Source organism: Cheilinus undulatus, linkage group 21 (assembly GCF_018320785.1).
Source record: "Cheilinus undulatus linkage group 21, ASM1832078v1, whole genome shotgun sequence".
NCBI lineage: Eukaryota > Metazoa > Chordata > Actinopteri > Labriformes > Labridae > Cheilinus > Cheilinus undulatus.
The window spans coordinates 18,069,790-18,085,523 of NC_054885.1; the positions used below are offsets into that span (position 1 = coordinate 18,069,790).

The window sequence follows — 15,734 nt, forward strand, 5'->3', positions numbered from 1 at the left end:
TTTGGATTTGAGTGCATGGGGCAGCGGGGGTTGCTGTGTTGCAGAGCTCTGCTTACTCAACATGTAGTTATACCAGTGGTAATGACTTCATTGAAAGGAGCTCAGCATGGAGTTTTCCACTGGAAACTGGGAACATGAGGGATAAATGCAGGAGGATGGGGTGTGGTCCTCTGTTGTTGGGCTGTGAAAAGCATCCCATATGGTCATTATAGATATATAACCATTATATAAAGTGAAAGAAGAGTTATGGCTCTACTTATAACTACATCTTGTCGCTCTGCCTACGTCCTCTTTCATTTCCGCCTTACAGGTTGTATCCTGTTGAAGCAGACTACCCTTCCCCGGGCCCCAAATACTCCCCTAACCCCCTCCCACCCCTCAACCTTGCTCATTTTCATTGTAAGAGGATTCATACAGGAGTTAATAGAGCTGGCAAAGTGTGACACTAGAATAAAACCAGCTTGCGTGTATGCTGCTGAGTATGATGAGTCACTCTGATTGGTTGGAAAGTATCTAACCTTCTTCTGCTCTTTCTCCTCATTGGTTTTGAACTTGCACACTAGTCAAGAGGCAAACTGTGGGCTAATTCAGTACTGGGCACTCAAATTACTTTGCAATGGGGAGAGGGGCTTAAGGGGAGTAGGCGGAGGATGGCCGGGGGAAGGGAGGGGAAATCAGAGAGGGAAGGGACAAGGAGGGGGCGGAGAGAAGAAGAGAAGAAGCTGTAGCTTTGGGACTTCAGCAGAAAGTGCAGACTAGACACATGAGAGACAAAGAGGGTGACACAGAGGAGAGGATGGATTTGATTACAGAGACAAGACAAGGACTGACGAGCGAGGATACTGGGCTGACAAAGATCCATTTTAGTCTCAGCTGATGGGGACCCGAACAGGAAGAAAGGGAAAAAGAGGAGCAGAGAAGAAGAAGGACTTGTCTGAACAAGAAAGCAGAAAAGAGGTCAGAGAAACTCAGCCTGCTTAACCTGAAAGTCATTAGCTCCGCCCACTCAGCCTAAATGACATGAGACAGCTACCTGGGGTTCACGCATCAAGTCCCAACTTCTCTCAGATACTTTACCTGAGGAAACTAAGACTTTCTGGATAAAAATCCAAGCCCAGGTTTAAGTCCGGCTCTGTGCCCCTGTGGAAAATGTCAGGAAACTTTCAGGATTACAGTCCATGTGTGAAAGGGGTTTCTTGAGTCAAAACAGGCAAGGAGGGGTGAAAGGAAAAGCTAGAGGTGGGGGAAAGTAAGGTAATAAGAGAAACTTAAGAAAGCGAAATATTAACAGTAAACGGAGCAGGGAGAAAGCCTGAAAAAAAACACAGTGTAGGTGTCAGAGAGAGCAGATAACGGGTGAATGCTGAGACACAAGGTGAGGGGGGCTAGCGGGTAAGAGTGAGCCGGAGGGGAGAGAGGCATGAGGGGACAGCTCTTGAAGACACTCTTCTCTCTGGTGATTACTCTCCTGTGTTTGGGGAGCCTGCTGACCACTGTCATCTGGTACATGTTCGACAAGTAAGTGTACTTTCCTTTCCTTCAGCCACAGACCCACTTCAGAAAGATTTGTCAGACTTTTGGACCACAAATCTGGAGCGAGACGCTGATTTAGCAATTCATATTTCGTTTCCACTTTTTCCGTCGCGCGCTTTAGCTGTTTGTTTAGCGAAAATGCCTTGAAGAAGAGTTAGTTCTTTTCTTGCTCCATTTATGTAGGCTATGAGTGTTTGTAAGGGAACAACGGCGTTGTACTTGTTAACGAACGCCGTCGAAATATCACTTTATAACGATATGTAAATTTTACGTCACGTCCACCTCTTTCCTGCATTTAATAGCGCCATGGCAACGCAATTTGATTGTTATTAGCCTTTGTAGCTACCACACTACTCTTCATTGACTTTAAATTATATTTAGGGGGCCAACTATTGATTACTGTCACTTAAAGATACATGGATATTGTAGTCCTACAAGTGTTCACAGCATGAAGTGCTTTTAAACTAGGTATCTTACATTATGGCTCGACTATTGCCCTATAAAGCCATTTTAAAGTAAGAGTACCAGAAAACAGGAACAGTAATGATGATAACTGTAAAAGTAGCACACCGCAGACCACAGTCACGTCAACTCTGTGAAACAGACGTCTGCGGATATGTAGCAAAGGTCTCTTTTCACACTGGTTGTTCATTCACCGTGTTTGAAGATGACACATTCACATCTGCTTTGCCATAATACAGACAACTGAACTGAGACTCTTTTATCATTAGGCTACTATATCTGCTTTTTTGAACATTTGAATTCATAAAGAGTCATTTACAAGCCCTCTCCTATAACAACTGTAGTATATTACAACGTTTGTATGTAATAAAAAGAACAGCACATTCAGACTAGTTTCTTGTTTTCATGTGATACAGACAGCCTTTGTGAGCCTTTAGATATAGGGGTGTAGGACTGCTATCTTTGTAAGGAGGGTCGTCCACAAAGTTACTATTAATAGCCATTTATGCCGGGAGTGGTTCATTGCAGCGTCTAAATACAGGGTCCAGAATGTTGTGTTACACCCCTGATTAGATTATCTGTCCACTGCCTGGCCGCTAAATTTCACACATCTGTCCTGTTTGCCTCCACAGCAATGTGGAGCCCCGTCTACCAGCCCCTCAGAAGAAAAGCACCCCAAAGAACTCTGACCTCTGCAAAGGCTGCAAGTAAGTGCAAGCTCCATCACTGCCCCTCCTGAAGTGAACTTTTTGGTTATTACTCCATCAAGCAAGGTATGCCAGCTGCACATGCTTCTCACCATTTGTTTGTGTGTTTTTTTCTTCACAGGGAGGTCATTGAAAAGGTAATGCAGCGTTACTCTAAAACCTGGCAGAAGAAGGAGGAGAATTACAAAAAATTCAGGTAAAAATGCAATTTAGACTTTTAGAAGCCCAAAAAATGAAAATAAAAATTGCATGTAACTGTCAGTACATGCACTGATCTGTCTTAAGTGTCCGTAGCTTCATACGGCAGATATTTACAATCAGTGTGACAGTATTTCAAACATGAGCTGTTATTACTAAGGCTTCAACTGCAATGCATTCAGGTCCATAATAAGTGCATAATTTTTTTTAGCACATTTATCGTACGCTTTAGCACTTTGGTTAAGCCACTGCAGTGTCTCCTTGCAGCCACAGTGATTTATAAAGGTTCACTGCTGCACCTTAATGTCTCATTTCACTTTAAGAATCTCAAAGACAGCTGAGTCAAAAACATCTGCAGCTTCTGTATCAAACATTTTCCTTTATACCTTTTCAATCCATAACAAGTTCCTTTTTTCTACGTTGAAGTTCTTTTCATAATCTTCAATCTCCTTGAAGTTCCTTATTTTCTTTCAAAATAAAAGCAGGCCTGTATCCAAACAGGAAGTCAATTCCCCAAAGTTTAAGATAGTACAAATTAAGAAATGAAACACAAACACCTTTAGATGTAAAACTGTAATTTCTAAATACTTTTTCCCACACTTCCCTCACAGAGGGGAGTTTTTCCTATTGGACAAGGAAAAGGGGTTTCATGAGACAAGATGATGCATGTTGTTGGTAAACAATTAGCAGCGTCTAACAGTATGACGACAGTTTTTGCCATTATATCAATATGGCATTGAACTGGACCTTTTCACAGTATTAACTGAAGTTCACCCTAATTTATGCAGGTTTAACAGAGCCTGACAGATCATTTTGGGGGTTACAAATTCAACATGTTTGCATGTGCACGTAGTTCACCTTGATCATTTTCAAGACGTTTAAGTAAGGATGTGCCTAAATGTCTCTCGGTTAGTTTAGTAAGTTTAGCTACTTCTCTTTTTTTTTTTTAATCAGTTAAGGCCTACAATCCCAGTCAAAGGCTCTAACTAAACTGTAATGCAGCCATTCCCACAGTTGCCACTGTAGATGTGGTTAATGGCCATTGCCTTGGTGTCAGATTTAGAGTTTAGATCAGCCCTGCCCTAATAACTGTATTTTTAATAAGTTGGCTGTTGTAATTACAGTTTTAACTGTAACAGTTGACAATCAGATGACACTGTAATGACCGCAACATAGAAGCATGTATCACAGATGCGGCCTGTTTACTTTTTATGATATTTGGAGCAGTCAGGATGAGGAGCTGATACACAGACATCACTGGAGCTTTTTGGAAACTCACCTCATTGGTAAGCTAAGTTGCACTTCAACAGATGATTGAGGTTTTGCTTCTTTTACCTCTACCCGTGTGTAGCTGCAAATGGCATCCCCTCTCACTTATTGCACTACTGCACTATTTCACAGTGTGCTGCTAGACTAGAGCGGGCTGTCAGTGCCACTTTTTAATAGCTTTTCTCCTTCATAATGAAAAAATAGGACTGTCAGAGTTCATGTATTAATTGTGATTAATAAAGGTTCAATATGAGTGCATTAACTTTTTGTTGCGATTAATCACACTCTTGCACATGCACTATCTCCCTGCAGCCACAGTGATGTTAAATGAGTCCACCACTGCCTTTACTGTCTCATTTCACTTTAGAGAACTCAATGACAACCAAGTGGACAAGTCAAAAGTCATCTGCAGCTTATGTCTTGAAATAGTAAACTTTATCCTGTTCCATTATTTCCTTTTCATTCCATAACAAGTTTTTTTTTCTATGGTTACATGTCATAATAATCTCATAAGTCCCTTATTTTCTTCAAAATGAAAGCAGGTCTGTATCCAAATAACAGGGCATTGACCACATAAAGCTGTTCTAAATGCAAAATACTGGACTTTCAAAATGGGGATATTAATCAGGATCAACTATAGAAAGTCTGAAATAAATTGCAAAGTTTTTTTTATTGTGTGACAGCCCTGGTGTTTGGAGTGTAGATTTTATTAAACGATTTCTTAATTCACCAAAGATGACCAGCATGACCTCTTGTCCTAAGATGTGGTCTGGGTCTGCACTGAGGGGAATTTCCTGAAGTTATAACAAGGGAAAATAGACAAAAAAACGCAATAATCTCGAGTAAAATGTAATCATACTGCTTTGTCTGACTGGATGTCTTTTTTGACTCACCTCAAGCCTGTTCTGGCTTAGGCCTGAGGGGTGAGAGATCCTGGCCCAGACCTTGCTTCCAGTCATGGGCCTCATCAGGCTAGTCTCGGGCAGAAAATCCAACCTCTATAGGTATAGTGCTTGATTCAAATAAACATTGTCACTGGTTAACTTTAGACTAGTTGACTGAGGGCAATTAAAATTTAAGTTTGGCCTGATTTGAAATGATTCACAAAGGAACATCACTACTTTTAAACACGCGTAAAAGCACTTTTAAGATACATGATGCTCAATATGAAATGGGAAAGGTCACAAAAGCCGATGCAAACTCCAAAAAAACCTGCTGAAATGTCCAATGAGGTGGCCCAGTTTGAATAAATAATAAAAAAGTTTAAAATCTGAATTACATAACACACCTATTTTTATCTTACCCACTGTTTGGGCCTGTTCCACGATGAATGCATAACAACCTTTTGCGTTTTGGTGCCCAACAGCATGCAGCTGGTGCCTTTTTTACTCAATTCTACCCATGCCTCTCAGACAGCCTGAGTCTGGCAGTGTAAACTAAACACTTCTTGGAAGCAGCTGAGTCCATTTGCTTTGTGACATAATCAAAAGAGGGAGCCCAAATTTACAACATGGCACAAATAAAGAGAATACCATCTCCTCTTCCTAAAGAGAGGGGAGCTTGGAAACCCACAGGTCTTTCAGATAACAATTGTAGCTACTACAATGCTACTTTACTCAATGGATGGTTTAAAGGGATGTTGCAGAAAGGCAGAAATAGTAGCCACGCAGTCAAGGTTAAGTTGTTTTTCTAGTCATTTAAATGACTAAGTCAGACTTTTCCTCCCTACATGTTTTAGTTTAGGACAAGCTCAGAAAAGATGAGTCAGAAAGCCCTCGTCTGTTTGTCATGAATAGCTGAAGATGACTGAGTCATCGTGTTAAGCCTGTCCTTGAATGCAATGCATGACCTTAAACTGTATTAGCACAAAATCAAAATCTATGCAGGATTAGATTTCTGCTTTACAAGAATAGGAAGAAGAATGATTAGATACTGAGAAAGGGGAAGAGGAAATAAAAATGTAGGGAAACTTCATGAAATTGACAAACACGAGGCCTAAATATAACACATCCTAAAGTCATGTGATTTTTAGTGAAAGACAAAGACTTTGCTTGAAAGACCCAAGGATGCTTTTACTCTTTTTCCAGCCTTAACAAACTTCTCTTGGCTCCCCAGATCTCAGCTGAACAGCAAATGCAGTGGATTCGAAAAATCCATCATCACCCAGTCCAACACTCCAGTAGGATCTAAGCTTGTTTATGATGGGGAAAAGAAGAGGGTCCTCCAGGTCAATGCTGAGATTTTCAGCACATTTACAAAGGTAGGCTTCTTCATCACTCATGAAGTTTAATGCAACATCCCTTAGGTGTGCTGCCTTCTGTATTTGGTACCTTGCTTGTTCCTTAAATAGTTTACCAAAAGATTCTTCACTTCTTTGACATTTCCACATTTTTTATTTAATAAGCTGCTTTAAAACATTACGTGTAATGTAAATATAGACATCAACTTTAAATGATGTAATTTCCTGCCTTTGTGCAAAACAAAAATCCAAAGTTTGATTGAGGAACAGAAAGCACCTGACTGTTTTAGTGTTGAAACTCATCTAAGACCTAATTTTAGACATTTTCCAATTGGCAAGAATTAGGGCGATAATATCAACCTGTCATAAAACAGCAGTAGAAATCTATTTTCTTTAATTTTGATGAGATGTTTTCATCCACGGGATAAACTTAATTCATTCAGGAACATTCTTGTCATATATTTTACCATTTTATTGCAAAATGACTATATATTTTCCTTGGCGGAGAAGGCTCTGCTCAAAAAATGCTCCCTGGGTTAGTCAAGCATCATGGAGCTCATGGCTAGAAACCTCCACATGGATACACATTTATGACAATGCATATTGAATACAATAAAATAAGTTCAAAAGCAAATAATCCATAGTAGCATGAATTTGAATATGAGGGTGCAACAAGCTTTATGCTATGAAGGAGGAGGCTGGGGTGGAGGTTAAGCTTTGCTAGCAGCAGCAGTAGCATGATGCTTCAGCATTAATGCAAGCAGGGATTGTTAAGAAATTTGCCGTGGTTAAATACACCGCTGTGTCGAGAGACAGAGCTGTGATTGGTTGTGGGAGCTGGAAGGCTATAAATGGGGTTTCTATTAATTTGAGTGTGTTCATTAATTAATGAGACACTAACAGCTTAGCTCATGTTATTATTATTATTAAAAAGAAGAAACTGTCTAATTATGAAAAGGATCCAATGAATAAATGTGAGGGTATAACGCCTTATACCAAATGGATATTAAAGGTGCAAAATTCCTCAAACTTTTTTTTATTTGCAAACAAAAAATATGATGTAACAGCCATATGATAGATAAGTTAGTCTAAAGGGTCTACACCTACGTGAGTGACCTGACATGTGTTTACCATGTTCATCATTGTCTGCATGCCAACTTTTGTGTGTTACAAAACACATTCTCCCCACCCCAAAAGGTTTTTATTTCTTAGAATTGAGGCCTAGTGGTTCTCTGTACTGAGGCTGTTTTCCTCAAAACTGTTGACCCAGCTTCAAATCTGGCCTGTGGATCCTTTCCAGCAAGTAATTCTCTCTCCCCTTGGTTTCCGACTCTGTTCACTCTTATCTCTTCAAAAAATGTCTAAAAGCTCAAAATTAATGTGCTTGGGAAAGCTCCAAAGAAAAATCAGACTGTTCTTAAACTATGAAATTGTTTGCACATGATGTCTTATTGGATGTCCTGTCCTTGTAAACCTGTGCCATTTCTCCCTAATAAACATAAGTGGATGCATCTCCATTCAAGGACAGGGTTGTGAAAAAAATAGTAGACTCACTGGTGATGCCCTGATTCCAAACTGGACTCCAAATACATGAAAATGTCAGTAGGTCTGATTTGGAGGTAATGCTGTAGCACGAGGAGGCTGATATTTTATTTTATTTTAACAGATAAGTTCAACCAGGAGAGACCAGTGACTGATTTAAAGATAACATTTTATTTTACATGTGTGATGATGACTCATGTTTATTAACATAGATGTGATACTGAATTATTGTCAGTCTCTTTGGCGCTTGAACTACACAGGGACATAACGTGATCGAAGGGTGTCTAACCTGAGCGACAGAAAGATCTATCCCCCTATGGAGTCCAGACACTGGTGGTGGTGGTGGTGGTGATGGCTGAAGAAGTCATCTTAGTCCATCTGAACGTGATGGACTTGTAGACTTGGCGGTGACGGGGAGGTGGAGGGCCACTCAGAACCATGCCATGAATGAACTGATGGAGGAGAAAGCCACATTTAAAAGGGGCAGCAGTGATACGATAGGCTAACAATGAGGGAGTGGAGCAGTGCTATTGGATAGGTGTGACCAGGTGATGTGAACAGCTGGTTATGATATGGCAGAGAGCATGAATGAGGGAGTGCATGAAATAGTGCAGGCATGAACTACTAAACCAGCGTGGAGAATATGGTCCTTACTGACTGAACTTGCGCAAAGCTTCATTTGAATGATTTCATCCAAAGAGGGCTGTTATCAGAAAAAGGAAGCATATCATGTGAATAGAAGTAGAATAGATGGATCCCAAATCCCAGGGAGGAAAATAGCATTCTTGTTCTCACTGTGCAAATACAATTCTAGCAGTTGATTTGAAACATGGAGAACAACAGCATCATTACAAATTTGATTGTTAGGTATGACGTTTCCCATGGGATTTCATTCCAGGAGCACCCGTTCTCAAATAAAACATGGGACACGTGTGCTGTTGTTGGGAACGGAGGGATCCTGACCGACAGCGGCTGTGGAGAGGTGATAGACTCAGCTCAGTTTGTCATCAGGTGAGAAACTGTCTGATGTGGTGACAACAGGATTCAAATATTCTACTGCATAAAACAATCTCTTTATCCTTTTTTCATACCAGATGCAACCTTCCTCCTTTGGGAAATGGTTATGAGAAGCATGTAGGCGTCAAGACGGACCTTGTGACGGCTAACCCAAGCATCTTCATGGAGAAGTAAGCAATAGGATGCATGTTATTTTAATTTCATTTTAAAGTATCCTTTTGTCATGTTACAGGTATTTGATTCTTTGGGTTTATCTGACCCGCTATCCGTAAACGTTTGTCCCACACTCAGACTACACCTGGGTGGCCCTCTCAGTTATATGCATTCCCACCAAAGCAAATCTATCAAACATTTTTTATCACTTTTCTTTCCTTTTATCCCTGTATGAGTGCCACCTAAGAACAAAATACTAGACACATTGTATTTGTAGACATACTGTATTTGCTGGCAATGCACTGATTGAGGTGGAGCGTCATGAGCTGTAAGACTGAACAGTTAAGGTTGTTTAAAAAAAGAGAGAGTTGTGTTAACTTAAAAATCTGGAATAGCTATCTCAGCCCTATTTTTCTTATTTTATATTTATATTTTTAGTTTTAGGTAAACAGTACTCAATCAGTATTTTTTAGAATGTACTCAAATTATTTGACAATCAGCCAGTCATTTGCAGAGTTTTCCCAGGCTGCCCTTAGGCTTCTGACATTTTTGCACCACAAGTGAAGTTACTCAGTTAGACATGTTGGGCTGTAGGGTGCAACTATAAAATACAATGGAGGCTATACTGAACATGATTCCTTGCTTAGTCTGCACCTTTTACTTGCAGTAACTCAAGTTGGCATAATTATTCAAGATAGAAGTACGTGATGGTACTAAGGGAAAATAGTGAATGAAGAACATGTAGCTTAGGTTTATGAAAAATACTTAAATATTTTTTGTTTCGAGTTGGATTTAAACATAATTTTAGATTGTAGTGTACATAGTGTAGTAACGTAGGGAAGTCAAGCAATGATTACTCAAAAATTTTTTTCCATTATGTAAAATCTTTGATGTAATCAGTTTCAACAAAAGTTTTGTGCAGTTTCTTCTTCTTTTCTACTGTGAGTATGAACCAGCTTCACAGTTCAGCTGGTTGCAGTGAGGTAAATCTACACACTCTCTGTTTTGCTACATCGGTAATAAGCCACCTAAACAAAACTTTTTACTTATTATAATGTTTATTTAAAAGAGACAGTGCATGTTACTAAACAATACTAGACATAAATACACAGTGTATAAAGAAGAAAAACCTTGATCAAAGCATGAGCAAACTGCAGGCGAATTACATTTCATAAATACAGTTGCACAATTACATAGCTACACACATACAATTTTCAAATAAGCCAAAAAAATTGTTTTTTGGGTATTTTCATAAAAAATGCTGCTGATGGAGATCATCAAAGTAGCAGACATATACAGGAGGTGATGATGAGAGAGAGGTCCTAACATTGTTGTTATTTTAAGATTTTCTTACAGTATAATGAGGACAATTTCATGCTCCAGGTGATCTCATTCAATAGCCCTCTCCCTCTCCTCTTAGTCAGTGTGTACACAATCTGAAATGAGTTTGTGTGGCTTAAGGGGAGCTCGACGTTTGTCATTCAAACTTAGTCCCCACTCCTCTATTATTTAAAAGCAAGATTCCAATAAAACTGAAGTGAGGTAAATTCTTCCCTTCATGACCATGTGTCACAGAGATAATTAAAAATCAAGATGCAAGCCTAGATCCTAATTATAAAAAGGTGCAGCAAATATACAAATTAGCAGGAACAATGGATTAGATGCAAGAAAAGAAATGCTTTTGTAGGAGACCCCAAGACCTCCACCTACAAAGTATTTAATTACAGATGTGTAAAAATTCATACAGGTACACAATACATGAACAAAGGCTGTAGTCCTTGAAGTGGGAGCAGGGCTCCTGCACATCCTTGAAAATGAATCAGCTATGCAAAATTGATAAATTATGTTATGATGCATCAAATACAGTACACTGGTTAAATAGAGGCATTAAATCTTCCAAAAATCATCAAATTTGTGTGATTATAACCAAAAAAATTTTTTCTTAAAATATTTGACATTTCATAACCAGTGTAGCAAATCGGCAAATTCAACCCTGGCTTCATGTCCTGAAAAATCCTGCATGCCTTTCATTTTTGATGTGGTATTGATTTTCCTCAATTCTGGTTTAAAAAAGGTCTTTAATTAAATTAAATTTGAATTTTTAAAGTGTGTAGGAACTCTGTTGGAGGCCGGTGCTTGACCCATAGTACTTTAATACATTGCATCCCCCTCTCTCGCATCCCTGTTCCTGACTTTATCCACTCTAACCCTCTTAACTAAAAGCAAGAAAACCCACCAGGCTGTTGCTAAAACCAAAGCAAAGAAATATTTCAGTCAGAAACACTCGTCATACATTTAACCATTTTATTGCAAAATGGATATACATCTTACTTGGCGAAGAAGGCTCTGCTCAAAAGATGCTCCCTGGGTTAGTCAAGCAGCATGCCTCGACTTTCCAGAGCGCATGGCTAGAAATCCCCATATGGACAGAAACATTTATAACAAAGCGTATTGAATACAATAAAAGTAGTTCAAAGGCAAATAATCCATAGTACCATGAATCTGAGTATGAGGGTGCAATAAGCTTTATGCTATAAAGGAGGAGGCTGGGGTGTAGGAGATTCAGCTTTGCCAACAGCAGCATGTTGCATTAGCATTAATGCAAGTGAGGATTAGAGAGATTTCAGTATTTGATATCATATGATGCTGTGTTGAGAGAGTTGTGATTGGCTGTTGGAGCTTGGAGGTGATAATTGGGATCAGCTGGTCGCCAGCTGATCATGGCTGGATGTATGACTATTGTGTCCTGAATGAACTAATGCTAAGCTTCATTTCTTTAAACCAACATAACCTGTACACACACAATTTTTCCATTTAATCATTGTACTTATGGCGTTTGGTCTATATCTCCTGCTTTTTTTCCTTTGTAAATCTCAATCTCATCCCTACTGTTGTTTCTTCTCTGCTGTTTTTCCAGGTATGGTGCTCTGATGGGCCGTCGCCGTCCATTTGTAGAGAGTCTACATACTTATGGCAGCTCTCTGCTCCTTCTTCCTGCTTTCTCCTACGGCCATAACACTCCTATATGTCTGCGGGCTGCTTACACCATCGAGGACTTTGGAAGCCCAGTAAGGCCCATCTACTTTAACCCCCAGTACCTCCACAGTCTGGCTGCCTTCTGGCGTTCACAAGGCTTGCGATCAGTGCGGTTAAGCACTGGAATAATCATGGCCAGCCTGGCTTTGGAGGTGTGTGAAAATGTGCATCTGTATGGGTTCTGGCCCTTCAGTAATCACCCGTATGGACTCTATGACCTGACACACCACTACTATGATAACAGACAGAGTAAAAAGAAGTTCCACGCCATGCCTGCTGAGTTTGAACTCTTGATGCAGCTGCACAGTCAGGGGGTGCTAAAGCTTCACCTGGGAGACTGTCGACCTGGAAAAAAATAGACCCATGGACTACCGACAGAACAGGCGCAAAGAGCCTTCTTTGTGAAAATCCAGCCACTCATGAAGTCTTTCATACTCTTTAAAATGAATGGACTGGTCATCTGCTGGCGAAGAAATGCTGAGTTGGCCAGTCAGCAGCTGAGACATTTGCACTGATATTGAAATGCAGAAGACTAAGCATCTAAAACTGACTGTATTTATTGTCACGTGTTCCAGCTGGAGTCTGGAGGGACTTATTTAGATTCAAACTGGACCTCCTTTGTGAGGCTCTGGTCTACAGCAAAGTGCCTTTTCTAAATCAGTAATGATGAGTTACATAACTAACCACAGAAGTTTTTGAAACAAACTGAATGTATTGTGAAGAAAATCAAATACCTCCTTACATGAAGATTGTCTGACCTAAACAGCAGCACAATGAATGTGGCAAGTCTTTGGTTAAGCATTTCATCAAATATTTATCAACCTTGGTGAAAATATATAGAACTGCTGAGGGTCAAAGTTTCATACTTGCACAGTTCTTTCACACAGTTGTTCAGAAAGGCTGGATCTGGCTGTGAAAGATCATTTCTGTACTCCTTTTTTCACTCTACAGCGCTGGCACTGATTTAAAAAGCAGCAGAGGGCATGCAGGGGTCATGTCCCAGTAGCTACCTACAAACTGTCATAGCTGTCCTTTAGACAGACACCATAGAAATACACAGGTAACACTATTGAAAAAAGGTGACTTGGGTGGGCTTATGTCACATAATAACCCAGGAAGAAAAAGGTACTGACATTAAGTTTAACTTCTGTATAATGGTAACAAAGAAAACAAGTATTTTCTAATATGAATCCTAAATCAGTGCCAAACTTAAGTCGGATGTATACCGATTTCAAGCTGACTCTTAACAGCCGTGGTGGATTATCTGCTCACACTGTGACTATCATTTTCAATACATGATCATCACACATGATTTATGTTCTCTCGCTAAAGTTGAGATGGACTGTAACAAGTGCCAGTTGAGTTCCCTTTTAGAAGGCTCACACACAGAGGTTATGGTAAGATTTCTTATCTTGTTTTCATGTTTGAAATAGTACATCGACAAAACAGCTCTTGTCATCTCTGCTTCACACATAAACAGCATCGTCAGCAAACACGTCTACTTGCTAAATAATAACAGGTTCTGTTGCAGCGTAACAGTGTCAGCGAATATACTTGTCCGCAGGTAGGCCTAGTTCCTTCCTTATAGGTTGAGAAGGCTCAACAGAAAGGCATTTCTTCTGTTTTCATGGTGATTTAAGATGCTGTTTATCAGTTTACAAATGAAGAAAATGCTCTGAAGTTGGGGATTCTCTCACTTTGTAATTGTGTGCCTTCACACAGAATTGCCTGGGCCCCTGAAAAGACCAGTGTTAGGGCCCTCCCCAGGAAGGAGTTACTAAGATAAATGCATAAATATTGAATCAGCAGTACTGGTGCTAGCCTCTTGGCTAACAAATACCTCCTTTTGAAGCTGGAAAGTATGCTAAAAAGTCATTGTTGGGTTCAAATGTTCCCCAGCAAGTTGCCTCTAGCTCTTAGTTTTCTGGTATCCTGACATTTTTCAAGTCATAGCATAGCTATAAAATCCAACATTAAAAAAAAGGCTTATTTAGTTCAAAGACAGGCGGGTTGCATTTTAAAACTACAGATTAACCAATAATCTGTCATCTGTCAGAGTGGTTATTAATCAGGCTTGAAATAAATTGTGGTTATTGTACATTAACTCTATAATGGGGCATGTTTTGCTAACCCCTTGCAGCCAGGCCCCAGAAAGCTCTCCTCTTTTTCTCCACTTATAGATAGCCTTGCATTTGGCCAAAGTATGAAACATGCCAGAAATCCATCTGACCAGTCGGGAGCAGCCACGGTCAGCCATCATGCCCCCCCTGTACACTGATGATGCACAATCAGGCCGAAAGTTGGTCTGACTTCTAAGTGACTCAGCTGAAAATTTGCTCGGCTTTTCTGTCTCCATTGTGAGTTAATGTAGTGATGGACATTTTGGATAAGCTTTCAATTGTTACATTTAAATCAAGACTTGTTTTAATCTTTCACAACCCTCAGTGTTGCCTTTCATGCCGACTCTTCTAAAGTCTTAGCTGAGATTTTTGTCATCCAGAGAAAAAAAAAAAAAAAGATTAAACTTGACAACTCTTTGAGCTAACTTCAGAAAACTTTTGAATGCTTGTGTTTTTGTTTTTGGGAACCACACAAAGGGAGAGGGAATGCTACAGTGGTTTGAGGAATAAATGTTTATCAGACAGAAAGATCTTTTTGTTATTTTTGTAGCTGGAGAGGAATTTATTTGTCTTCCAAGTAGAAAAGCTTTTTTCCCGGACATCCCAGCTTGCATGATTTAGAGTCCTTGAGCCTTTAAGTGCACAAAACCCGCCAAGATCTGTTCCTAGAATGCAGTATTTCTTCTTAGTTTGTACTCTGTGTTCATCTCATGGATTGAAAACATCACTGATTTATTAAGGTAAACCCTTTAAAGTGCCGTCTTTCTAATTCTTTTCATAGGGATTTTTGATCTGATGTAAATTGCAGTGCCTATAAAAGATATTCACTACCTTGGATGTTTTAACCCTTTATTGATTTTATAGATCAATCATAGTCAATATTGTATGGCTTTTTGACAAAAGTTCTTTACAAAGAACCTTTTTAATGTCAAAGTGAAAGCAGATTTCTACAAATTTAATGTAAAACAAGTGATTGCAAAATATTCAGACACCTGTGTCTAGAAGGTGCACTCACTGGTTAATCAGTATTCCTGGCTACCATTACACCATGAAGACAACAGAACACTCTGAGAAACTCAGAGATAAGGTTATTGAAAGTAATAGTAAGGAGAAGGACACAAGAAAATCAAAGGCACTGATCATCCCCTGGAGTTTAGTCAAATTATCATTAAGAAATGGAAGGAATATGGCACATGTCAAAAATCTGCCTAGATCAGGCCGTCCTCACAATCTGAGTGATGGTGCAAGAAGGCGACTAGTGAGAGAGGCCACCAAGACACTTATGACTACTCTGAAGGAGTTACAAGCTTCAGCAGCTGAGATGGGAGAGACTCTGCATCACTAAAACTCGATCCGAGTTCACCAAAAGGCATTTGGGAGACTTCATGGTCAAGTAGGGGAAACTTCTCTGGTCTGATGAGACCACAATGGTGCTTTTGGCCATCAGACAGACGCCTA

At 39.7% G+C, this 15,734-nt stretch overlaps 1 protein-coding gene across 1 annotated transcript; it reads left to right on the forward strand.

The window, feature by feature from the left end:
• Positions 1 to 718: 718 nt before the first annotated feature.
• On the forward strand, positions 719 to 14,804 carry LOC121503349 (alpha-2,8-sialyltransferase 8E-like). The gene is made up of 7 exons (XM_041777693.1): positions 719 to 1,518; positions 2,628 to 2,702; positions 2,824 to 2,898; positions 6,285 to 6,429; positions 8,849 to 8,961; positions 9,045 to 9,137; positions 12,038 to 14,804. Exons 1-7 carry the CDS (start codon positions 1,421 to 1,423, stop codon positions 12,513 to 12,515), a joined length of 1,077 nt encoding a protein of 358 aa, XP_041633627.1. The 5' UTR covers positions 719 to 1,420; the 3' UTR covers positions 12,516 to 14,804.
• The last annotated feature ends 930 nt before the right edge of the window (positions 14,805 to 15,734 follow it).

Bases quoted from the DNA above. Each gene is read 5' to 3' on its own strand.
- LOC121503349 (XM_041777693.1), top strand. From the start codon at position 1,421: ATGAGGGGACAGCTCTTGAAGACACTCTTCTCTCTGGTGATTACTCTC. The intron at 2,899-6,284 runs GTAAAAATGCAA...TTGGCTCCCCAG, and splicing joins GAGAATTACAAAAAATTCAG to ATCTCAGCTGAACAGCAAAT. The intron at 9,138-12,037 runs GTAAGCAATAGG...CTGTTTTTCCAG, and splicing joins CCAAGCATCTTCATGGAGAA to GTATGGTGCTCTGATGGGCC.